This window comes from Drosophila suzukii, chromosome X (assembly GCF_043229965.1).
Source record: "Drosophila suzukii chromosome X, CBGP_Dsuzu_IsoJpt1.0, whole genome shotgun sequence".
NCBI lineage: Eukaryota > Metazoa > Arthropoda > Insecta > Diptera > Drosophilidae > Drosophila > Drosophila suzukii.
In genome coordinates, this window is record NC_092084.1 from 679735 (window position 1) to 705651 (window position 25917).

Consider the following 25917-nt stretch of genomic DNA (forward strand, 5'->3'; position numbering starts at 1 on the left):
TATAAATATCAATTACCGGACCATTTTTTCTCTGTGTACAAACTTCCAAACCCACACACGGACATAATGCACTTGACACTTGTATGGGTTAAAAGTTGAGCATGGAAGCTTTCAATGCTTTTCCCCAAATGGAAAACAAATAACACACGCGTTAAACAATCAGCAAACGAGCAAGTGAAAGACCCCACACATATATCACATTCAAAGATACAATCAACAGCATAATAGATACAATAGGAAGCCAATGTGGAATATGCGTACACTTTTAGAACGTCGGGTATTCAACCTCTATAGAACAAATTATACAACTTTGTAATTATAATCCCTAGTTTTATGGGAATCGAAGTAATAATCAGATAATAATTGCAATTGAAATCGGAGTACACGCCGGGAAAAACATTGGAATAAAGTTCATAGCCGTAAACTTTATTATCATTATGTGGCATTCACTCAATTTAAATTATTATTTCTTATGACTTCGGTTAGTAATAAAAAGGAATGTAAGAAATTTGAAGGCGAAATTATTTAATATTCTATATCTGCACCACACGTGCAACTTTTCACTCATGCATTTTCAATAAAACATGAATTATTTATGCATTTTACGAACCAATTTGCTGCATATTTAAGCATTCAAATTCCGGCTCACAGTTCCAGTAAAAAATATTCCTCATGTCTGATACGTTTTTGTATTTAAATAGTTTTGAATTCAGGAATTTCTTTCAGTTTTCCCTTATCGATTGCCGAATTTCGATCATTGGGTATTGTTTTTGCCAAGCGAATAGCCTAAGTGGAAAGTAAACTGCTTTAAATGTTGGCCAAACTGGTTTTAGTTGCTTGGTGGACCCATTACATTTATTATGCATCATAATGGGGAAATGGAAAATGTGGAAAAATGTAAAACACTTCCAATGTCGAATATTTTCCATGGCCACATTTGATTGGCATTAGCTAAATTGCAAATATTTGAGCATAAAGGGGGTTAACCATTCGAAATCCCTTTCAGAGTATAGCCAACTTCGTTTTTCGTTCATCTTGCGATTGTGGCTTTATTTATGACGATTCTGTTTGGGACATTTAGTAAATATTATTTAAAGCAAAAGCCCGACTAATTGTTGCCTTTTCTGGGTTTCCCAGCGGAACCACCGCAAAATCCGAGTACAAACGCATAGATAAGGATATACGTACGTACACACGAACATATATGTATGCTTTTGTGATTTAGGAACCTGACCTAACCACTTTTCCTTCCAACAATGGGACAAGAAATGAATTTTCCCTAGCTCGCTTTAAAGCCGACAACATTTTTCGGTTGCCATTCGGCTTGGGCCATAAAATATTTGATTTGTTATGGAAATTGCATTTGGCGTGTGTGTTCGTATATATGTACATACAAATATTTTTTGAAATTTTTGCTTGGCAAATTCTATCTCTATCCCTATCGGATATGGGCTATCTCTGTTTGATTGTTGCCTTTTATGCTTTTTTGCCATGAACAAATGCAATCAGCGCGGAGTGGGGGCGTGGTCAATGATTTTTAATAAAATTACAGAGCACGGCTCCCATTTGGTTAAACATTTGTGCATTTCGTTAGGTCGGAAAGAAGTCGAATTTGGTTTTCATGCAAATGAATCCAGCGTTTCTATTGGAAATGTTAGTTTTCGACTCTACGACCCGACGGCTTCCCAAAAACCAGCTAATTATTCCTCGTTCGTCTTATTAGGCTTAAAATAGCTTACAAAATCAGTAATGAGGAACTTGAAAAGAAATATATTTCAATAAGAATACTGTTTAAATAACTATTTTTATTTTGATAACATTCTGAATTCCCGCCCGAATTCCAAAGAAACGATCCAAAATAATTTAATTTCCGTGGTTTTATTAGTGTGACCGTTCGTCCGGCAGATTTTCAAGCTTCACTAGTTTGCAGCCCTGGTTTCGTGGTATTTATTCCGCCTTTTAGCTGTGGTCAATCTTCGCATTCGCATCGTTTTTCGAGATCACTTATAATTTTATAATGTCCAATACCACCTATTACGATATAACCAAGGATCCCAACTTGGTGAGCAGCCGCATCTTCCTGGGCAATCTGCCAGTCTGCACACCCATGGAGCTGAAGCGCTTTTGCCAAACCGTGGGAAAGGTTCTGGGATCCAGGATTGAGGGCGACTATGGGTTCGTGCAGTACGAGACAAAAAGGAAGGCCCAGGTAGCTGCTGTTATCCTAAACGCATCCACTTTCAAGTCGAACCAGCTGACTGTACGATCCACCAACCTTGATTGGATAGAGAAGCTCTATCAAAATTCGGAGAATGCGGGCTTCCAGCTAAAAGAAGAAGAAGGTTCTGGACCGTCCGGTAGTACTTCCCTTGCTAGGGCGGAGCTGCGTCGCCCTGATCAAATGCAAAAGCTCTTAAAGCGGCTGGCAGACAATCGCCTTTTGACCGCATCGCAATACGAGGAGGTCATCGAGTACTTGGAGGCAGAGAATAAGGAACTATGGAAGCCAAAGAGTCCAGAGACCGAGTGGAAAACTGATCCGATGGAAAACAAGACCAACGGCAATCTCTTGTTCCCCACCTTTGGCGACGCAATGCGGGATGAGTGTTTGATGAACCTCCTGTACGATCAGGGCGTCCAGGAAACTTTGAAGTGCCTCTACAACTCCGGTGTGAAGGATATAACCGAGTTCAATTAGTTTTCCGAAAAGTATTATATTTAGGAGATTATGGAAAAATTCCAAAAGTTTAAAGTTTCAACTAGTTTTTACACTTAAGTTACATTATAACATCCAAAAGGAGAAATGCCATTAGTTTATATTTTTAGTTACATTATAACACCTATAAGGAGAAAAGCTATAAGTTTAAAGTTTCAACTCTGTTTAAAGAGTTTATTTCCATTTTCCCTGGATATTTGATCTACTTCACAACATCTATGAGGAGAAGCTTCAAGTTTCACTCAGTTATAAGAGTTTATTCACACTTTCATTGAATATTCATTTACTTATTTACATCTATAGTAAGAAATGGTATAAGTTTAAAGTTTCAACAGTGTATAAGAAGTTTATTCCCATTTTCACTGGATATTTGATCTACTTAATAACATCCATAAGGATAAGAGCTATAAGTTTAAAATTTCAACTCTAATTAAAGAGATTTCGCATTTTCACTGGATATTCAGTTACATAATAACATCTATAAGAAAAAATGCTACAACAATGGAGAAACGTTTTAAGTTTAAATTCCCAACCTTGTTTAAAGAGTTTATTTCCATTTTTCACACCTATAATGAATAGGGTTTGTTCATTTTTATTAATTACGCAACAAAATATGCAAAACAGCTGAAAATAAGCAATAAATTATACGCTTGCTTTATATATTTTAGTTTCAATAAACGGAAACAACTAGGACAAATGGATTAAGTACGAATCATGGCTGTCGTTTCCTGGGGATGTCCTTGCTTTTGCACTCATTAAAGTGCAGGAAAATCTGCACACTGAATCCCTGAATAACATATCACTGGCTAACTGGTATTTCCATCAAATTCAGTCGCTCTCCGAGAGAATTTCGAGCCTCAGTTGTCCTGCCTGGCTTCCTTCCTCTCTGGCTTTCAGTGTGTGCCGTCCGTGTGCGCTTCCTGTGTGCAGCTGTGTGCGTGTGAGGTCCTTTCCGGTTTCAGTTAGTCGCATATGTGGAGATGGTCAAGTTCAACATTCAATTAGAATACATTACAGGCTCAGTGACATGCAAACACAAACTGTCTGTCTGTCTGACTGTCTGAAAGGGGCGGGGTCAAGGATGGTGGCAAAAGTTTGAGCACACACACGCACACTCACCCGTAAACACACATCCTGTCCGCATAGTTTTATATTCATATGCATATTTTCAGCTGGCGCCCCCCAAAAGTGAGCAATTTTCTGGTTCTGGCTCGTTGGGCTGGCTGAAAATGTGAAAAACTGGAAGTGGAGGCTGTTTAAAGAGCCACTTTAAGTCTTCTGGTCTGGTGCCACGCCCCTCATCCCGGCAACCACCGCCCCCCCCGGTTTTTCTACTGTTGCTTTTGCCAACGCTCATCTTTTGCTGGTCGGAAATTTTTGCAGTTTCGGTTTCAATTTTGCCTGCGGTTTTACACACGACAAAAAACCATTGCCAAAACATCCGTTTCACCGCGCAGTCCCAATATTGTCGTATAATTTCTTATTTAGCAAATAAGACCAATCAAAATGTTAGTCATTGGGTGATTTTTTTAAAGATGTTTAATAAATGTTTAAGGGTTTAAAGTGGGGTCTTGTCAACTTGTCAACTTTTTTTCCCCTGCATCCCTTTGGAGTGTTTGTAACTGATTTTAATGTCCTGGTGATTTCTGTGACGCCCCCTGTGTATTCCATACCCTATGTAAACGTGTCTTTGACCGGCGAATATTAAGTAAATATCGAACCGTTTTTTCCCGTGTGAAGTAAAGGATATGCTCTACGCTCGACACCTTGCCCTTCCACCGTCGACTGCTCTTCTTGGCCTGTTTGCTCTTGGCCTTAACATTTTTATGGGCCTGGTTGTGTGTGGGTTTTATGACTTTGTTATGAAGTTTGTTAGGTGTAAATTTGATGGGCTCGGCGGAGGAGAGCTCCCACTTCAGGGGCTTGAAACTATATATTTGCCGGTCGGCACGCGCCACTAGCTGGGTTCTTTTTTCCACTTTTTATATCCCGTACTCCTCGTTTTGCAGGCTTAATTGCCAAGTCGTAGGCAACATAATTTATGGCCTGCCAGGCCGAGTTATGTGATGGAGGTGGACTTGGACTTGGCTGCTCCGCCAACAGGAAGCGGAACTGGAGAATGGGAAACGGCAACTGGAGCAGAAGCAGCAGGAAGAGCTGCCGAAATGCCCCAACCAACCCGAACCGAGAGAGCCTGCAAATTGAATACAAATTCGCTTACAACTAATTAAGCAGAAGGCTTTTGCGGCTGGGGAAAATGGCGAAAAACCAGGGTGAACCCCCACCGACCCACCGAGGCCACACGCTTCTGCTGCTGTTTCGGTTCCTGTTCCTCTGCTCTGGCAAAAACTTTAATTTGGTTAAGCAAACATTGGAGGAACACCATAAAGGGCCATCGCAGGAAGCTGAAAGTTGCCACAAAGTGTTGCATTCGCATTCGCATTCGGTTTTCCAGCACAACAAAATTTCCCCCATTTCAACCCCGCCGCCTCCTGGGGGGACATTTCACTTTCCTGATTGGAATGAAGTACAAAGGAAATTCCATAATGTACTGCCGGCTGTCCCACAAACAAGAGACGAGGTCATCTGCATCTGCATCCGCATCCGGATCAGCATCTGAATCTGCATCTGCATCTCGTATTTCCCATCCCATCCCATCGCATCCCTTTTTTCTCTGCCACTGACACTTCACACCTTCACTGCGAGGAGAAAATGAGAGAAGTTCTCAAAGCGAATTCCCCAACGGACTGCATTTTTCCTGTCCCGTCCTGTTTTGTCCCGTCCGGTGCTGTCCAGCACAGGAAAAAAGGACACCCGGGTTTACTGCAATTTGCTGATTTAATAACAACTCCCTGTGCTTTGAAAATTGAATTTAGAGTGTGAAATATGAAATTTATTGCACGTCAATTTTTCATGCTCTTTTTGGGCAACTTTTTGCCGTCGAAAGTTTTTCCATTCCCATCATTTATGATAACAAATAATTTAGGTTCCCCCGAGTTTGCCCAGCATTATGATCCGAGAATTCCTTGTGCTATTTTTGCGTCCCAGGTTTCCAGTTTCCTGGGCTGGCTTCATATGTATTTGTTTTCGCCCGAAAACTCAAATGTTTGTCTTAAAAGTTGTTTTGCCGTCTCCCTGCTTTAAGCTGATAAAGTTGGTTCATATCTTAAATTATTTATCTTAAATAAATCCAATGCTGTTGTCTAGCTTTCTCCCCTGTTTTCTAGCATGTCTCGCAAATTGTCCGATTTATGGTGGCCCCAAACATTTTTGCCACAATATAATGACGGCGATGATGCATGATACCTGATCCATCCGTCCTTGGACTCGGATGTTTGCTTTTTAAGCGCTGGCTAAACGGTTCAACTTGGCTTCAGATTCAGAATCGTGGCAATCCGGGTGACTTTATGGTCTTCAATAATAATGACAAATCGGTTTACCCGCACGTGTGTGTGTGGGTTTCTGTGGGACAACTTTCACATCACGTCCAGTCACAAAATGAGTCCATAAAGTCCAAAGGCCGGGACCCCTAAAACGTGAATCTCGGTGAGAGCTATAAAAGCCGAAAGATATAGTACGGTTATGCGGCTCTATAGAAGCGAGATACGAGATACGAGGCTTATGCGGACACACACAAGTTGCATTTTGTTAAGAGCGAGAAGGGCTGGAAAAATTGGGGAGTTTCGGGATAGGAGGCGAAAGATAACGTTTACGCCTGACTGGGCAAACCAACCTACATATATGTATGGGGCCTACACTACCAGAAAATTCCCCTTCAGAAAGCCGGGCTGAAAATCCGAATGGCCCATAGGCTCAGAGAGCACAGGTGAATTGTGTGGCTGAATATTTTTGGCAGGTAAAATGTGGGCATTCAAAGTGGGCTTTGCTGATTTTCTTGCTTTTATTTGGCATTTATTTAGGCTTTTATTGGGTGTTTATTGACTGTTTCACACATAGTTTGGCTTAAAAAGTGAGTGCTTACTCATGTTTGCAGGCGATTTATGCAGGCATTTGCATTTTAGAAACAGCTTGTATTTATTTTGTTGTTTGGTTACTTTGGTTAAATTTATATTGACTTCCAATGCGAACCTAACTAAGTAGAATTTTTTATTGTCAGATGGTGGTTCAAGCTACCAACTCGATGTATTTCATTTTCCCTACAAAATTTGTCGCTGCTTTCCCAATAAAGGCCCAATCAGTGTCGCATTTGAGATCAGTCATTTCTTCGCGCGTTCGACGACAAACTCTCACTCAGCCGGTCAGTTGAACCCATCCTTTGCTGCATCGAAAACCGTACACTGGATAAAAAACAGCTTAATATAAAATATAATATATTATTTACTGTGCTTTATACTGTGGATGAGTAAATAGTATTCGAGCAGTTAAGCCAATGCAATTTATTTCTCTTCAAGTTTTTAACAACATTTGTAGTTAAGTAAAATAGATACATACAAAACCATATGGTACTATTTTTTGTGTGCACCCCATGGGAAGTACCCATCACCCACACCCTTGGCATTCAGTCAGTGTGGCATTATCATGTGTCTTGGCCTGACAATGTCAAAAACTGTTTATGCTCCAACGCCTTCGCACAGTTTCACACACTTTGCCGCACAATGGAGGCCCTCGACTTTGCCCCTCCGATTTTACCCACACTCCCCGATTTCCATGTGTTTGGGCCTCCACATTCCCTGCCGTTTGTTTCTGGGTGTTAGCTTAAACACGATATTTATTGGCTCACCACACACACACTCGCTCGTTTGGCGACAAACAGAGTGGGGTATCAAAAGTCGGGCGACTCGGGACTCCGGTCTCCGGACCCAAAACAACCCAACCGAACTGAACCGAGATCGTCGCCAGCCAACGCAACTTTTCACAGCTGACATCTCAATGAAGCTGTCTTGCTATCGATACGCTTTCTCGCATCGGGTGTTGTACCCCTAATCGGTGGATACCCCGGGGATCTGCTATTGAGCTTTACTTTTCATAGTAATTAACTGATTTGTTGTAGTAACAACGTGCTTTAAGGTATGAGAACCCCTTCAAAAAGCTTCACTCGCGTAGATTTCGATAAACTCCGTTGTAAAAGATTATTATGATGGATTGCCAATTCAATTCCCCACGCCCAAGTCTTAATATTTTAAATATTTTTATAGCTACTTAAGGGTATTTGCGAATCCCCTTACCCAAGCTCTTCAGCACTCTCTGTGTTTTTGTTTTCTTCACGCTTGACAACAGGGGATTAAAGTCCTCTCTGCGTTCTTTTTTCCCGCCCCTCCGGCGTTGCCCCAGGCAATATTGCACCCTGGGAATGCCAATCGAGAGCCATTGCCTCGATTCGGTGACACGGTCAGGGACGTACTGCACATGGAGAAAAATCGTAGCGATATGTTATGAAACAACATATTCGGGAATGTCAATCCAACATTATAATGTCGGAATGACCGAGGCGTGATACGAAGAAGTTAAAATAGGGATCGCCATGAAAACCTTATGAATGAGGCCCGTTTTATTTTCTGTGTTCTCGTACTTGCAGAACTCGTTCTCGTACATATTTGCAAATGGGGTTTTGCTTGCCAAAGGGCCCCGCGTCGCCCGCCATAATTGTATCTGGCTGCTTTTTTCTGCGTGCCCCTTGGATGATGGATGTTATGCAGATGGATGATGGTGTTGGACCAGGCCACTATCGCCCTCTATAAATGGGGCATTCGGGGTGGGGGCTCGAGGGCTCGGGGCCATGGCCCTCGGATGGACAGCTGTCACAATGTGTAGGGCAGTTTGTCATCCGTTTGGGGCTGGGAATATGGATATGGTGGAGTGAAAAAACTGGCGGAAAACTGGCTGATCCGGCCGGAGCGCCTCTAAGCGTGTTATCGATAAGTGCGGCGATTGGCTGCCAGTAGTGGTTTTATTCCCAATTGTCGCGGGGATTTTGAGTAATTCAATAAAAAAGTTAAATTGACTACGGATAGATTTAACTTTAATTAAAAAACGCTCACAGTCAAGTGGATTTTTCAACGTCAATTTCAATTGCCTTAATGGTTATTTTATAAATGTTTTATTAAGTAAGGACCGTTTTAAGCTTATTAGGGCCATGAAAATAAGCATAAACAGCGTTATCAAAAAGTTAATTATTAACTAATGAAAATAAAATGAATTCAATTTTGATACGCGGTTTATCTAAGGGTAATTTTAAATTGATATCCCTATTTGTGGGCTTTAAGGAAATAAAAAGTGAAAATTATGCAGGGAAATTGTTTGTAAAAGCTGCAAAAAACATTTCACACCCACAAGTGTGTTTTTCCTAAGGTCATTTAATTGAATAATTTAGTATTTTGCATGTAATTTAGCAAAATATTCAAATTAAAGAGCAAAAAAGTGTTTACGCATTTTACATAATTTAAATGAAGCCGGTACTCGAGCATCGAATTGATCCTTTTTTCTTACAACGGTTTATTTCTTGGTTGGTAAACCTTTTGTTAAAACACTTCATTTATTGCAATCACATACTTTGCCATTTAATTTCCAGGAAGTTGTGTTTTCAATTTGTTGGTCTTTTTACTAACTGGCAGTTTCAATTCATTCAATAATAACCCTGTGTATTATAAATTGACACTTATTGAGAAATACTATTGAATTATCCTGGTCTTGATTGCTCGACACTTGCATGGGACAATAATAACGCTTATCGATAATTGCACAATTTTCCGGGGCTAAGCATAAATGTCAGTCGACAATCGCTGAGTTTTCATTCAATTATCGAGGCAATTGAGGGCATTGTGCCATTGTCATCGCCGGAGTTCGATTGCTTGGGGCCTTTGTGGTCGCGAAGGAGAAGGCCTACTCTCTGTGTGGTTTCGGGTGGCCCTGGTCTCCATTCCGTACTATCCCAATCCGGACCAGGCCCCCATTTCCCAGAACCCAAAACCCAAGTGTGGTGCCATTTTGAGCCGCTTTGTCGCCTGCTTTTCAAGGGAGTATTAATGCCTTGTGCATCTTTAGTCATGGCTGGGAGAATATGGCGATAAACATGTCTGTCCTGGCTTTTCTGCTCTGCGGGGATCCTTTGGGCGTCGGGGGTGGTGAGGGGTACAGGTCCATGGAGCCCTGAAACCCTGGAACCCCACAGAGGACAAAATGTTGATGCTGATAACACATAGTTACCAACATAATACATACTTGTCATACTTGCACTCGCATATCATTTGATTTACGCTTTCTGTCGCACTCCAAAGTGATATATATGCGTTGCCACGCCCTGACGACCCACACACCAACCCAGCTCCACTGAGCCACCGAACCACCCGGCAGCCCAGCAGCCCAGCCACCCGTTTTTATCCACCTCCACCTCCCTAAATGGCAATGTATTCAAACATTTCAGTTTCGGACTTGATGGTAGCGTAGAATCAGCCATAATTGAAAGCACATCACCAACGGATTAGGGATGGGCGCGCCTGGCGATCGTACACATAGGTTGTTTAAAAGAACTATTGAGTATTGTATTTAAAAAATATAGAATTGGGAATTCAAAATATATAATGTAACACCCTGGATAGTTACTTGTCCCTTTTGAAGAGTAGTGAAGCCCCATTAGTGTTCCCATAAATTGATGTCCTGCGTATAAGCAGTCAATTTGTAGCCCGTCGCCGGACTCACGATGTCATCTTCAGGAAGGCGATAGAGATTCACCCTGATAGATGGGGTCATATGCATACGAGGACAGCGAGGGACATGTGTAGCAAGCCATTTTCAGTTTAAGTGGCAATACGATTTGTATTCTTTATGAGTGGGGCCGTGTGTGTGGGTGCGCCAGGATAAGCCCGTGAGTGTGTGTTAGTTAGCGATCCCTTGGGTTGTATTGGATTTGCTTGTTGATTGCTTTGCAGTTTTCGCTCTTCCACCCTCACCCATTTGTATTCCCATTTTCATTTTGTACGGAGCGCTGATTATCCTTGAACCGAAAACACTCCGCCGCTCGAAATGGGGAAAAAGTCTAGGAAATCTCCTTTTTTCGGGGGCAGCTGACGCTGGGAGTTTAGTTTCATTTTATTGCATATTTCTGGAAGCCGGCACATGAATGTTATGGCCTTGGCTGTAATTTGTGTGTCAGCAGCAGAAGCACAGCAGCCGAGCAGCAAATTATGTAACTACACTTGAAATACAACTACACAATGGCCAGATATTACCATTACCCAAGGATGTGAGTTTAGGCGACTGGGGGATTGCTGTGTGTGTGTGCATTACATTACCAGGGCGTGTGTGGGGAGCCTTTGTTGGCCAAACAAAACACAGTGGCTCTGAAAGAGCGATTCAACCTAAGCGGCTAGATAAATCTTCAGAGTCAACCCTCTTAGAGGGCACCCTTTAGTTGGTAGGACGCATAGAATAGTTCTGATGTATCATATTATTAGTTAGTGTAGGTTTATGCTAGGAACTGATTTTAAAAAAGCGCTGGATCTAGTATTTTATAAAAAAGTATTAAAGCTGTGGGAGAACAAATCTTATATATAAGTTCATGCAAGTATTGAACAATATTATACAAGACTTTATAGTATATGGGTTTTTTTGATTTATATCTATTCAACTCAACTAATATACCCACCCTGGATAAAGGGCATAAGAAGGCTAAAAGCAAAGCTGGAAGCCCGCATATGTTTGAAAGCCCAAGGGAGGCGGAGGGAGGAAAAGCGTGGGAAATCGGGGAAAACGGGGAAAGCGGGGAAAGCGACGGCGACAACAGCTTGCATAAATTCGTATTGACAGAGTGCGGAATGGAATAACTGTTAACTTCCATTCGACATTCGCTGATTCACAGATTCATCGCCGATGTCTTTGTCAAAAAGTGGGAAAACTGAAAGGCAGCTTCTTCAATTTTCCACTCTTCGATGATTTGTCATGTGAAAACGAGAGGAAAGTTGGGGCGAAGCCGGCGAAAGCGAGGGGCAAACTCGAGGAGAGCTCAAGTTAAATGTATGGCGTTCGTAAGTAGCTCGCAAAAAGGTGATGGAGCATCCCAGCAAAGTTTGTCGAGTGGCCCCAAACGGAGGAAGTTTTTCCAGCGGCCTGGGGAAATTGAGATTCACACTGTTCTTGCGGTTTGGTTTACTTTGCGTCTGCTGACTTATCAATGAGGTCAACAATTGTTCAGTGAAATTGAATTCGTATTTGTGTTGCTCATTTAGCAGCCAAAAACTGAGTTTAGTTTTATCCGTCCGAATAGTGTAATTTGTTCCCTCCAACTTTTTTCTTTAGCCTGCAAAACTGTTAGCGAACAGAAGGTGTTTCAAATGAATTAGCATAAGTGGAGTGTTATACGAAATCAACTGGGAAAGCTGGCCACTCGATATAAGATATTGCGTATACGACGGCTGGCCCCCAAATATTACGCATACGACGCGTAGCTTTTTTTGGCTCAGTTCAACTGCAGGCTTTTTCGTGCGCCTCACAAACATTGTGATTTCAATCAGACATACCCCGCTTTCAATTTGCGTATGGGGTTTCCTGGCAGCCATTTAAAGCCGTGAAATTAATTCAAAATTATGAAGATTGCTTTCAATATTCGCTTAATATGCTTAAGCACACAAAAATCACACTCACGCATAACACGCTGCGTGTACGAAAAAAGTGTATAATAATAATGAATGCGGAATAATAACACCCGATACAACGGCAACAGAATGCCATAATGAAATGCATGCTGCTCTGCCAACAGCAAATAATTTTCAATAGTTTCCACGCCATAAAATGCAAACAAAATGAAGCCTTCAACGACACACAAATCAGAATATAAGGGGCGAACAAAGAGAGCGGCCTGAAACAACATCAACAACGGCAATGGCGAAACAAGAGCACAGTGAAATCAATAATAACAATTTATAAATGTTTATTTAATAATTTATATTACCAGTCTCCATCACTTCCTTATTTTCCATCCCGTCCTCGCCTTCTGCAGGACCGACGGCAAGTTTGCGGGTATGTGGACATAGGGGGTCGGTTTGCAGTTTGCAGTTGGCAAAAGGATTAAGCGCCAAAATTATCTTTGGCTTCCATTAAGCCTTTTTATTTATACCGCGCAGGTGACGGGAAATCCATTAAATGAAGCGAGCCGCAAGAACATCGCCAATTAGTTGTGCAACCAAAAGCGGAGCCCCCCGACCGAATCAATACGGCTTAAAGCGAGAACTCTGGACATTTTGATTGAACGCAAGTTCGTCTGGGTTTCACAAAAAAGGCCCAAAATGAAATCGGGTTATTCCTAATCCCTTCAGACTTTGCTTTCTGAAAAGTAACAACTTCAAGCTGGCTTAAAAATAGTTGTTACAGCGTGCATAAATAAATCCTTTTCAAATTTTGCTGGTTAAGTGGCAGGAATAGCTGGGAATTCCATATATTTTTGTACCCGCGCCTTACCATTCTCAGGTCTCAAGAACTTTTCACCCAAGTCAGTCACAAACGGGGATTTGAAATGAGGAATTGGAAATGAAAATGGAATACCAAAGCAACCAAGGGCTGCATTTGCTAGCATATTAGAGAATTCTGTGTGCTAATCTGAGCTTTATGTTTAATCAAATAACATTCATGTTGAATTCTTGAGCACAAAAAAGGTGGGCTTATATAGCCTGTAGGAGAAGGACATGCCTGCAAATATTTCTGTACAAGTGAAAAACGTAAAAAAATGTCGTGTTGGTTTTCTTCTTTTGTTTAAAGGGGTGCAAATAAAAATATATAACAAATATTTTATAAGTTCACAATGGTTATCATTATGTAAAATTTGCGAGGACTTATAAATAACTTAAATAATATATCTGAAAATTCAAGATAACTCTTATTTTGTGAACTCTGTTTGTCCCTTCTAGCCAATCATCCCTATAAATTTCCCAACAGGACATTCAATGTTCGGTTTTCAAAACTGTCAATTTCCTTTGGCGCGTTTTGGTTTTGTTCACATTTCCCGCTGTCTGCTTTTCCGCTCTCTTTTTCCACATCCATCTGCATCACTCTTTCTTGCTTTATGTAAATGAAATTTTTGCGATTCGCCAGCCATGCAAAACAATTACGCGCTTAAATGGCGTACAATTTCTAAATAAATATATAGGGCTGTATGAACGAGCCAGTGAGGTGGAGTGGAGTGCGCAGGGACTCAGGGCTCAGCCCTTATCCTTCGTGAAAACAGAGAGTGTGACTCCCCTTCCCTCGGGAATCCGGAAAAATCGAGTTAAAGTTGCTACAAAATCGATTGGCAACAAAAATGCAGAAACTCTTTGGGAAAGGGCGTGGGATTCAATGCTGTAAAACTAATTTTGTGCATCATAAAGTTTTATGACAAATATTACGCCACTTTTTCGGCAGTCTGCGGGAATGTCAAGAGCAGATCGTAACTGAAAATGGAAAAATTGCTGTTTAAGCGGATTCCTTACCATTCTCATCTCCCATCTACCATCTACCATTCGCCATCAACCGTTTCCCATTCCATATTTTAATAGCCCGGCCAAAAAGGAGCGAGGCAGCCAGACTCCTGCTCAAATTAAACGAAATGGAACAAAAATAATATTCCCAGAATGAGAAAAATTAATTTTCCCTCGCACTCCGGGCGGGGAATGCGGCAAAAATAAAAAAGAGCGGGAAAAGCGAAAATGCGTCGGGCAGCCTGTCACCGACTGACGTCACTTCAGGTACAGTGAGGCTTGTGTGCAACTGATGACGGACTGCACAAAAGTCAACGGCCCCCAAGGTGTTCTCAATTTTAATTGACGCCAAAAGTTATCCTCTGTAATTGAATGTCCTTTTATAGATTTCTCCCTTGCTGTTGACGGTGCTTCAAGGTATTTAAGTATGTATAGTACGTAACGTGGTTATTGAAAAGATAAATCTGACTTTATTTCATTACCCAAGGTGGAAGCTTGTTAAGTTGATATTTGGGCCAAAGAAATGGTTAACTTAATTGCCTAAATGGAAAAACCTTTGAAATCGGAGAAGTGTTATTTGTATTTGTTTAATACCACTTCTGATTTTATGGATTCTCATATTTTTCTATTTATTCAAATTAAAGATCATAAATTTAATTTCCATCTCCCACTTCTCTTCAAACAAGGCAGATGTATACGAAGTTTTTAAAACCAAGATGAACCAACGTTCTTGACCAACGCATCACCTTGCAATTTCCAGTAAATGGGCGCCCCAAAATCAGGAAAGTGATGAGGATATGAAGAGCGTCATCAGCAGGTGACAGCTGACTTCGTAGAGGGCCAATTTCCGGTTTGCACGCAAGGAAAGGCGTCAAACTTTCCGCTCGAATTGCCAAAGATGGCGAATTCATCATCATCGCCTTTCACTAGGGCACCTTGGATGCGTAGATGCGTAGATGCGAGATACATAGGTTCGTGGATGCGAATCTATCACGGCAACTGCCGCTCCCAGAAGGTCCTGCGTTCTGTGTCCTGGCTGAATGTCCTTTTCAGCTCCTCCGCTCCTCGGGCGTCCTGTATGAATAGCGAAAATAATTGCGAATACATGAGAGTGTCATATTTCACTTGAACAACATAATATTTTTATCTTGCCTCTCCCTCGCTCGGTGCGCTTTTTATATGCTCTTTTTTATATACATTTTATTATCTGTTTGCCATGTACGGCAGTTGTATCTGCGAGTATGTGCTGTGTGTCCGTGTGCGTAATGAGGAAAAAGTTTGCGAATTACGCCGGAAACGCCAGCCGCCTCGACATTGCCGCCATTTGGAACGGAAAGGCGAAACGGAATCGGATTCCGAATCGGATGAGGTTCGAGAAGGCGTGGCCCTCGTGGTCCGGCTTCCCTGCACTTGGAAAAACCACTTTTCTGATTTCCCAGATCCATTTCCCATCGAATTCATTAAATGCGATTGAATCTATGTTTTCATATTCCACCAATATAATAATCACTATTATTTTTTAAATTTATTTATGTTTTTTGCTTAAAGATCTCCACTAGAGGCCTTTACTGCGTAGGTCTACGGCTCTTTTCCCCGACCTGCAAACATCATGTTCGTTGCCTTCATTCAATATCATGAATTTTTCATTTAATTTCGAAATTGCAGCGCACTTTTGTCGCGCAGTGCTTTTTTGTTCTCGCTCTGACCTTGCAATTCATGTTCGCTAATTAATTTGTAATTATGTATGTTAATGTGTGTGTAAGTAGCACTATCGCCGTCTCTATCGCAGTGCTTTTCCCTCTCTTTCACCCCCGCCTCGTTCTTTGGCCTGTGGCGGCCACAAACAATGTTCTTAATTTAATGAAAGATTTCGATTATAAATGTCATTACATTTGCAGTCAGGCCCATTAAGTAGAAGAGGGTGTGGAAAAGGGGGCGTGAGCTCGCGGTTCTGGATTCTGGGGAGTTCCCCAAGCCCATTTAGCCGGAAAAACGCCCGGAAAGGAAATGTTTAGTTCTCAACACTCGAGTGAAAGCGTTTCATATGATCATAAAATGGGTCTATTAATGATTGGAATATTTTCGGATATTATTATCTGGTGACGCACGAAATACCGATACTTTCTGTCCTGTCCAGTTATAGCCCAGAATCCAAAAGATTTGCCAGCGGGCGAAAAGTTACTTACAAATGAGCAATCTCATGGCAAGTTAGCCACATAAAAGTGTAATTTATGAAGTAAACAGTCCACTTTAGTGACTCGGCTCCCCCGAGAGGGGGCCCAAACACTCCCCGAGAAACTTCCGAGAAAAGGCCCACTGGAACACACTCGTGGACAATCGAGTAAAAAGGATAATGGGTCGGGGCCTTCGGAACATGTCCTCTGCATTATTAATGAGGCTCAGGGCGAGGCGTGCGGCAAATTTAATTAAACTGCCACAGAAGATGGCCTCCGAATGATGATGTGCGATGCTCGGCTTAGACTCGCCTTACAGTTGCAGGCTCAGATTTTAACCAGAAAATAAAGGGACGCAGGAAATTTATTCTGGCGAGGAAAATGGAAATCGAGAAGGACGGAAAAATGGCAAGGAAGACCTTCAGTTCGATGGTAAACTGATCTTTGGGGAATTTATTCCTCAATATAATGGGGAAGGGAATTTGTCATTTTCCTTGAGAAATCTTGTCCCGGCTTAGCACTCGTTTGAAGGGGTTTGAAGTGTTTGAAATTAATTTTCGCACATTATTAATAAATCACCAGCTGTTGAATGCATACGAGAACAAAGCTGAGTTATTATCTCTAATAAGAATTGCTGAATCTTTCATGTTTGTTTGCTTTTTGTTTAATTTGAGTTAAATCCCTCTGTTTGTGCCTAAGAAAATCAAGACTGGCCTTTTCGATTCTCAATACCTCGAAGTTAGGAAACTCTTATTTAAACACTGCGCACCTTATTATTTGTTATTTGCGACCTCTTCCCTTCATAATTTTACGATGCTTAATAATTGATGTGTGTTCGGGGGGAATTCAAGTGCCTTATTGAAATGCGGAATGGCAATAAAAGTTTTACGATCGAAGTACTCCAGTCGAATTCGGCCAACCTGGGCCTACAAGGGGTTAAGGTTAAGGCAGTTAACCGAGTTTAATGACTGGGAGTCTGGGGCAAGGGTTGAGATGAGCTCGGTTCGGTTTCGCTGGATGGTTTATGATAAAGTGCCATAAATTTCCCTGAAATTCAATTGGCCTTCTTCTGTTTTTTCCCTGCTTTATTTTTTACACTTTTTATGACCAATCAATAAGGAAAAACTTTTGTAAGTGCCTTGTTTTTAAGTGATTTCTTTTCTGTTTCGCCTTGGACAGTAATCTGTCTTTAAAATGGCTCGATTATAGCTTCCGTTTCGCTGGTTTATTTCGCACAGAAAAAACCCAGCAAGGTTCTTGGCTGCTGGGGAAATATATGTTTGATTATATTTTCGAGGGGCTGATTGTTATTTATGGCTGTGGGCGGCTGGAGGTGCTTCTGACCTTGTCTACTGTTTATTCGCCCTGAAGGGGAAACAGTTCATTAAATAAACATAACCTCTCATAATGATGGCAGCACGCTTACACGAGGATGCACACACCCAAAGCGTGTGTGCGTGTGTGTGCTCACGCACCTTCCACCGCCACGCCCACCGCCCGCTTAACACCCTTTTCCGCTTTCCATCCACTGCGAGGAAATCCCACCAACGTGGATTTTTGTCCTTGAAATAAATACGAGTATAAATTTAAATCGGATTTCGAAACAATTTCCAAAAATTGTTACCCAGTCCTTGAATTTTCTAAGGTTTGATCTTTGGATGGCAAAGGTAATCCGAAATTGGACTTTGAGAACCGAATTGTAAAAAGATTTTAAAATGTATATGTTCTGACGCAATTCTGTATTAAAAATATCTCTTATATGTTGTATGACAAAAAGTTGACCCCAAAAAGCATTTCAGGAGCCCATAACTCGGTAAACCTCATAGCGATTTTCAAGATTTAGAGTTTTCAAATTCTTGGTTAGGATTTTTTTAAATTTCTAACGTCCTGAATGGAAAAAAGATGCTCTTTTCAAAATTTGGAACTTATGTTGATGTTCTCTCTCTGCACTACAAAAATCCCTTTTCAGAGATCGTAAAGCCAAAGGACATGGGCTTAAGGGGAGGGGGAGCTTAGGAGGACGGTTCGGAGGGGGGCTTTAGGGGGCGGTAAATGGGCGGGTACGGGCACGGTGCTGTGCCAATTTATGAGTGAGCGGTGCCTAAAAGCATGCAACACTTCTTTACACTTGCTGCCATGCGTGTGTGTGCCTTGAAAGCCTTTGTGTGTGTGCGAGTGTGCGTGTGTGCGCAAGTGTGTATGAATCAATTTGGCGCTCTGCTTTTGTTTTCATTTCTTTTATAATTAATTGCATTGCTTACGCTTGCCTGGGCCCCAACTGCGGGCTGCCTCTCGCGTCTACCTGCCCCGCCCTTTCACCTTTCACCAGTGTGTGCCTCCCTCGAAATCACCAGAGGCACCGAGAGCCCCAGGGGCTCTGGAAAAGCTGGCCCAAACGAGGGGTGCTCCGGGGAGTCGTGCCGCTTGTGATTATTGGATCAAATTGTGCACGGGCTTGTTTACATACGCCCCTCACATCATCAGTGGTGGGTACTTGTACCTAAGTACTTACCCTGGCACAAATATTTGGCTACCTTTCACTTGGGACACAAAGCAAATGATTAAATTTTTAAGTTTAAGTCGGGGCAATCACTTTCCTCGAGTGCAAGCTTTACTTGGGGCGTTTTAAAAATATTTAGGTACTTTTGTTGTTATGGTACTTTATAAAAAATCATTGACAGTAAAGCGAGTTAGGACCGGGCACTTGCCTATCACATAATAGATAGATAGATAGATATAGTAGATATAGATAGATGTAGTAGATATAGTTAATCGTACCTCTTGTTTAGCTCGGTACCCATTTCTGAGCACCAACAAGAGTACCTTTTACAGCCCTGCTCATCACACACACACCCTACAGCGCACACACACAACGCAAGGTTCTTTCGATCAAAGTGACATTTAATTAAATCGCAAAAATAGAAGAACGCAGAATGCATTAAGAATAACTCTTGGGTTGGCGTTAGCCGGACTGACTACCAGGGAGTCTGCTTAAAAGGTCAGCATATAAGATATTTAATTGCTAGCAGATGAAGAATTAGGCAATCACAAATTGTATGGGTTCATACTTGCAAACAAAATATACCACACAAAATAATTAAAACATAAATACACCTATTAAAACGATTTCATTAAATATATTACTCAAACGTAAGAAATAAAGGGAACTGTAAATAAATAATATTATTTGCTCCATAAATAGCTCAGCTCAAAGGCCTTAAAACATTCATTAATAGGCAATGTATTGTTTTTGTTCCGGGCTAATGTAATTAATCAAGGTGTAAATTGTTGTTCTACCTGTGGGAATATTGTGTCGGCTCCAATCTGCAAATCCACCTTGCTAACAATAATGAATAATTCTCATTAGTCCATTTCTCCAGAAGCCATTTTCGGCCCGCATTGTTTCGTTTTGTTTGGCCGAAACAATGCCTGAATTTTGGGGCTAAGACTGTTAGACAAATTACACCAGTGATTATGACGCTGCCCTGACCTGAGTAGCAAACATTCCTGGCGTTTCGCTTCCGTTGAGGTTATCAATTAGTCCATTCCTGTGGCTCAACCATCGTTTGTGCAACAGTTGGATTGTCCTCGTGTCTGTGGGTGTGCGAGTGCAGTGAGCGAAATTGGGTGTTGATTGCAAAGTCAGAGCCAAACCAAGTGCACTTTGGAGTGGCTAACGGGAAGGTTCTTGATTTCTATGTAAATCGATCGAAAAATAGTTACAAATGCTTTCCTTACCTTTTCTCATTCTGCACTTTACTTAAATCCGGAGTTGACTCAACCAAAAAATAAACAGCTACTTGAGTGCAGAATGTCGTTGATCCAACGCCATCCTTATTTATTCTAGACATCCGCGGCCTGGGGCGGTTTTCTCCCAGTGTGCGCCTGTGTTTGTTTCTCCGTGTGGGTAAATAGTTTGGAGGCTTTTGCGTGCGGTTTATGCAACGGCTGGCAGCATTGATTAAATGTCGTTTAAATGTGCAAGCAAATCAGGGGAAGCACACAGAGGGCGGAGATCGGTGTGGGAAAAGGGGGCGGGACTGGGAAAGTGCCCGCATGTGGCCAGGATGAGCCAAGCCAAGGGTTTTCAGGACCAGAACAGAACCTCCTGCTCCTGGAATGTTATTGTATGTGCGTGGGCATGTGGGTTTCGCCCGGGATAAAATGGCACTGGGCGAATGGTAACGCATTGAACTCGATGCGATTGATGGAGCTACGCACACACATGCCAAATGCATTGTGTGGCCTGCGATGGGGGATATACATAGAGGGGATGGAGGTGGAGATGGATATATGGGGGCCGTGGTTCAGTTCATATATGCCAGCGGTAGACAGATAGAAATCGACACGCAGCTGGTGGCAATGCTTAAAGCAACTGACTGAATGGCGCACAACTAAGGAACTCAGAACTGGAACTCGGAACCCGATGCCCTCACAATGGCATCGAACGCAATCGAGGCGAGCGGAATCGAATAGACTCCCAGTAATAGGATCAGGAGTATCGATATCTAGCGAACCGTTTGATTTGGAATATTTCATCAAGAGTCTGCATTTCACTAGCTTCATTCATATAAAATGATGTTATGAAACAAAATAAATTCACTTCTAAGTCAAGCTTTTTAAATGCAATACATCAATAAATCAACGGACCCACAATTTATGTCCTATATCCCCATTGCCAATAAATTCAACTACACAAAAAAAGCTCATAAACATGTCAAAAGCAAATGGTGAAAGAAGCAGCACACAATTATCAATGATTAGCGGGAAAATGGCGCTAATTAAAAACATATCAAATAAGGCTTCGGGCTCTAAACGACCAGTGCTTAAAGCCTTAACCCCTTGCCGCCCGCTTAACCCCCGTTGCCACCTGTTAATTACCCCATCGAGCACCTTGAGGCATTTATTTATTTTAATTAGCTACTCGTCTTTTATTTTGCCCGCTTGTTGTGGATTTGCTTTTTTAATGGTTGTGGGTGAGAGACATTTTTCAGCAATTTGCTCCATGGTGGTCAGCAGTCAATAGGGCTGCCACCTGCCGGCACACACACAGCGCACGCTCGCACATGTGAGTGGGCACCCTGAGAAGCGCAAATTTAATTAAAGTTGGGAAAACACTATTGACTCGAACGGTAAATTATGCAGCAGACTACAGAGAACAAAGCAGCAGATGAACAACTGGAATGCCAGCGGGTGGAAATCGGTGGGTGGGTGGAAAGGGGTGCAATCGGTGGGTGGTGCAGACAAATCGACAAGAGAAATGGATAGACAATCGCATAGATGGAGATAGATTGCCAAGTGTGCTGCTTTCACTGCCTCTTTCCCCATTTGTATCACACAGGAAGAATGTGGATAGGGATAAATCAATGCTCTCCGAGGCAAATATGATTTTTAGTTTCAATATTCTTAGATTATGAAACTTTCAAACGGAGTAACACCATCTTCTTAAAGCGACAGCTTTATCTATTACTCTAGTTCCAAGCACATCGCGGTGTTGATTTGAGGGAGGTCCCGAAAGTAATCCTATTTTTTGCAGTGCACCCACTCATTCGCTGAAATGCAAAAGGAATGGAAAGCCGAGGAACGACGGGTTTGGGGAATCCAGCGATGGAAAGGGGTAACCAAAGGGGCTTTAGATATGCTCACACGTACGTTGGCTCAACTCCACTCCAATGTGCATTCAAAACAAGCCAGCAAAAGGTGGAAAAGGTGGAAAAGCCAGGGAAACCGGAGCAGGGCGGCCCAAGGAATGACAGGGGGAAACGAGCGGGGCAGAGGACGAAGGACGATGAGTTTTCCTCGAAATCGAAATTGACGAAAAACGCCGTTCAAAATGCCAAATGAATCTCAGCTTGTGGCATGTGTGTTTTCGCCAAGCAACTGCAATCTCAGAGGGGGTTTATTTGGGGTAGAAGTAGAATCAGGTGGAAGGGGGTTCCAAAGTGGGTGCCAGGACAACAGCAGGGAAAACAAACAGCAGCGGAAAGGAAGGCCTCCAAGAAACGAGGCTTTCGATACGCCAGCAGATCGCTTTGATCGCAGCCAAAAAGCTGTAAAGGTAATTGAGTTTCGGAAACTCCAACTGTTCAGGGAGCAGCATATTTGAATCTGGTTTTTTTTTCAACGGAGGAGCAAGTAACAAAAATCCCCAACATAAAATCACCAAAATTTGTAGCATTAGTAAAATTGAATATGCTTGAATGCGTATCGAGTCCCGAGTCCCCATCTGAAGGTATCCCTGGAAAGGGTATATTTAGCAGAACGAACTGCTGCCACAATTGCAAAGTTTTACGGCGGAATGAACATCGGACCGGCGGTGTGCATAGCGTAGCAGACACTTCAATTCCACTTACCACACTCCGATACCCTGTTTTGCTCCTCGATTTTCCCCCTCGGTTTTCCCCCTCAAATCGCGTGAAATTGCATCGAGAGTTGATTTCGCTGCGAGTGCCACTGCTTCTTTTTGCCTTTATTGCATTCGCGTTCGGTTGGCCTGATAAAAATGAATGACTGCATCACCGACAGTCGCAGGATGCGGCGGGCACCAGGGGGATTCGAGGCGGCAGGGATGCAAGGACGCAGGATGCAGGACATGAAATCAATGCAGTCGTGGTGGAAAGCGAGGGGGCAGGCGATCCGACATGCGACACTTGCTCATTTGCAGCGTTTAGGACTAAAGTGGCAGGAAGCAGAGCTGCTCCGCTGCGAGTGTGTGTGCACACGCAGAGAAATATATTGTACTCACAATTTATGGCTTCTAGCAAGGGAAATATTACCAAGATTTGGCGGGTGTGTCAGGGAAACCTCTAGAGGCTGGGAGCACTTAAAGAACACAATAAATGCATGGATTTCAAATCCCATATAAATCTCTCAACATTTGCTACCCAAAAGTAGGCAACAAAATATTTTATTCTGTTTCACAATTTATTCTGGAAATTTATCAATGCATTTTCTCAGTGTGCGTGGCGAAATGAAGTCAACAAGTTGAGCTCACGACCACTCTGACCGTGCTCACACACACATCCACACATTCACACACACAAAGAGGAAAACACATACGCATATCATATCTGTGTGTGTGCAAATCAGATGCTTACAAAATCACATTATGCTAATGTCGTGTAATTTTGTGTGCACAAGGAGCGGCATTAGGGATCCGTGGAGGGGGCAGGGGGCCTTTCAGAGCGGGGGGATTCGGTAGGTAGGACCCATTTGAGGTCGTATGCCAAGTGGAGGGAGGCGGAGCGGATTTGGGTGGTGCAGCAGCGGCGGTTCCGCAGAGATCCGTCTGTAATTACACGCATAAACCAGTCAAATGCTCGGGAGCTTAAAATTATTTGAAGAACTGCATCGGCAGGGGAAATCGATGGGAAATGTGGACAGGATGCAGGGGAAAACACCCATCCGACTGAAGAATGCTGACGCTGGTTAGCATTTGCCAACAATCAATGGAACTAATGGCAAAGCAGGCCAAACATTACTCATCAGTATCAGTAATCGACCGACGGAAAGCCAATTTGCAATCTGTTGGTACATGATTGGAATTTAAAAATCGCAACGCTCTTCGAAATGAGCAAGGTGAATTACCTCATTTTAATAGACAACCAATGAATCAGGACTGTCGGACAATTTGTGATGAAGAAATGCAGAAAAAGGAGAGAAAAATATGCGTCAAAAAAGGGAATTATCTAGAAGAATGGTCCTTCGTGTTCACAAATATATCGGTGCATACCTTCCGACACCTTCACATGTAATTTCAGGGATAATATGAAGGTACCTTAATATTTGAATAACAATTGAATTAGCCCGTGTTTGTGCACATTGTGATCGTGATAATTTGTCAATTACACATTCAACACATATGAGCATTCAATCATCCAAACTCTCCCCTATTCTCCTTGAAAGTAATCGAGTAATCCATCAACCTTACAGCTAGCTGTAAAATCAGAAACATACCTTTAAGCGCACATGTCCAAAAATCTGATAAATCAAATGATAAGTTGTCGCATTTATCGCTTATCGATGGCCATAATTCAAAACATCAGCGAGATGGGAAAATATGCGGTGACAGGAGCGAATGTCAAAGTTGAAGGCTGGTCGTCGACCCCACGTCACCAGGATTCCGTACTGCTTCCTTGGGGACTCGCGGGGAATGCCTTCCTAACCATCAGCCAGTGAGCAGCCATCATCAGATGTGTGTGCTCGCCTGCTCCCTACGCACATTCATGAAAATCTCATGGCATATAATCAGTGCCACATTCAGGGCAAATCTCCAGGTGCCACGCCCACCCCCCACAGCTTTATCCCCCACCCACACCCACACCCACACCCCCTAAGGCGGCAAACGCATTACATATGCCAATTTATTCATTATATTCATATTGTGCTGTCTCTCCCGTTCTTTCTCCGTTTTGTCTTCTTCTTGATCCCGCTTCCTTTGCAAACTTTCTTCATTTGTTTTAATGCTCTCCAAAAGGGTATTCCGATCTTGAGAAAGTTTTGGAAATAATACGAATTTTGTCTTTCAAATCTCTACCAAACATTACTGAATTCCAGTTTTATTGTTATGCAATAACAATTCTTTAACAGTAAAATGACTATATGATACGATATCATGATATGAGGTTTTCTCCTAACAAAACATTCGTTTCAGTATGAAACTCCAGAAATGTTCTCATTTTTAGGGTATTCGAGGACATACTATTTTCTGTTTCTCTCGTCCTTTCCGTGTTTTTGTTTCCTTGTTGTGTGTCTGTCTGCGTCGTTTTCTTGACTTGCGTGTCGTTGTGTGAGTTTCCTCCGTGTGTGTGAGTGAGTGCTAGTGTCGCATTTTGTGTTTGTTTATTTGTTTATTTGCTTGTTTGCTGTGCGTGGCTTGTCTCGGCGGTTTCTCGTCCTTGGGAGGCTCGGGGCCTAAGCATAAGCAGCTGTCAATTTTGACGGGGCACTCACTCGCTTTTCCCCATTTCCTCATTTCCATCTGCAGGAGCCTCTGGAAAAGCGCGGGCTATTTACGTCAGCGCTTTCAATTAAGAATGTTTTATGTGCAGCGGAGGAAATTAGCATTTATTGTTGTCGAGCGCGACATCCTCCACTCACGTTTTTCCCTTTTCGCTGGTCATACGCAAACTCAATTATTCCTGCACCTCCAGTTATGGCTGCAGTTTGATGGGGACTCCTTTCGGACGACATCGACGGCGAAAGTACCCATTAATCTGGGGCCCTTTCTAGGATCCTGCACTAAAAATCAGGAAAAATCTCTGTATATTCGAGGTTGCTACGAAATATTTATATACACATTTTTTCTTTATAATAATATTTAAGTCCTCCACAGAAATCGTTTGGCTTTTCAAAGGGACGTCAAAACTTTTATAAAGGCGTCTGAAAGTATGCAATAATATTTTTGAGTCCGGAAATCCGATGGGTTCATCCACCCCCTTTCCGTGTGCAATTATTTCCATTATGCCCGCTTTCCAAATTATAAATCTGCAAAGCTCCGTCAAGTCATCAATTCGAGTTGATCCTTTTCCCTTGCTCTCCCCGATTTACGGGGTATACAATGAAGTGAAGATAGGAAACGGCTGGCGGCAGACGGAAATGGCATTTTGCGCTGGAAACTGTG

General features: G+C 42.3%; 1 protein-coding gene across 1 annotated transcript; it reads left to right on the forward strand.

Moving 5' to 3' along the window:
- The first annotated feature begins 2017 nt into the window (after positions 1 to 2017).
- Positions 2018 to 2698, forward strand: LOC139353337 (uncharacterized). Its single transcript, XM_070997240.1, has one exon. It carries the CDS (start codon positions 2018 to 2020, stop codon positions 2696 to 2698), a length of 681 nt encoding a protein of 226 aa, XP_070853341.1.
- The last annotated feature ends 23219 nt before the right edge of the window (positions 2699 to 25917 follow it).

Excerpts from the sequence above, each read along its gene's own strand:
- LOC139353337 (XM_070997240.1), top strand. The coding sequence starts at position 2,018 with ATGTCCAATACCACCTATTACGATATAACCAAGGATCCCAACTTGGTG.